At 38.9% G+C, this 1,097-nt stretch overlaps 1 protein-coding gene across 1 annotated transcript in view; it reads left to right on the forward strand.

Moving 5' to 3' along the window:
- Nucleotides 1-1,097, forward strand: part of SOHLH2 (spermatogenesis and oogenesis specific basic helix-loop-helix 2) — a 64,461-nt gene that overhangs the window by 3,293 nt on the left and 60,071 nt on the right. The window contains 1 exon segment of the mRNA XM_023725656.1: nucleotides 179-393. Coding sequence (XP_023581424.1) covers nucleotides 179-393 — 215 coding nt within the window.

Here is a 1,097-nt window from a genome sequence, read left to right on the forward strand (position 1 = left end):
AGGCCGTGACGTGCGTGGTTCCTACCCGAGGAGCCCGTGTCTACCACTGAGGATAGTCGCACGGACATTCACCATGCTGTTTGCAGCCTCTGATTCTTTGATCCTTCCGTACACGGCGTTTTCTCTCTGCCTGGATATTAGTCATGTGGTGGTTGTACTTTTCTTCCTTCTCTTTCAGGTAAAGGTAGACCTCTTATTTCTTGGAGATGTCGCTGTTGTGAACCTGGCCGATACTGTACAGAAATTATTTTCAAGTACAGCAGAAGTCACCGTCACAGTGAGTGATGTGAAGAAGGTGGCAGCGTTTTTGGATGATTGCACATTCAACATGGTTTTTCTAAAGATGACTTCCTTACCAATTGCTGAGGAGCTGGAAGCTGTGAAATTAATTAGGTAAACTTCAAAAACTTTGACTACATCTTTAGAATAGATTTATTAATATCTAATTTTATAACAATCCTCAAAAAGATGACACTATTTCTACTTTAATTTTTAAAATGAGGAATATTTTTCATGGGCAGAATCGACACGTTGTTGTGTTTATAGGAGTACAGAAACTAGTGTTCATTAGTGGTTACCTGGGATGGGGGAGTGGGGAGAGGGGAATTCACTGTCTAAATAGTAGGCATCTGTTGTTTTTGGTGATGGGAAAGGTAACACTGAATGAGGGTGAAGTGCACACAGCTTGACAAAGGTGAACAGTGTCACTAAAGTGTACTCAAGAAGAAAGGACCTGTTGGTAATTGCTATGGCGTGTATAATTTTGAAACAACAACAACTGTAAAGTACATGTACAGGTATATATGTATATATACAGGCATATATGTGTACAAGTATGTATATGTGAGTATAGGTGTATGCATACATATATGTATATACCTGTATGTGACTGTATGCACATATATTCATATATATAATGAAGCACATAGTAGGCTTAATTACGGATACATCTTAGATATAAACAGACACCTCACAGGATTTGTTTTCTGGGTTTGAAGGATTACTACCATAGTCTCATGGAGTATCTTGGTCAGTTGGCATAATACAGTTCACGTTTATGGTTTATGTTCTACATCCTAGTTTGGTGAGTCATGTCC

Source organism: Trichechus manatus, unplaced genomic scaffold (genome assembly GCF_000243295.1).
Source record: "Trichechus manatus latirostris isolate Lorelei unplaced genomic scaffold, TriManLat1.0 scaffold00344, whole genome shotgun sequence".
NCBI classification, from domain to species: domain Eukaryota; kingdom Metazoa; phylum Chordata; class Mammalia; order Sirenia; family Trichechidae; genus Trichechus; species Trichechus manatus.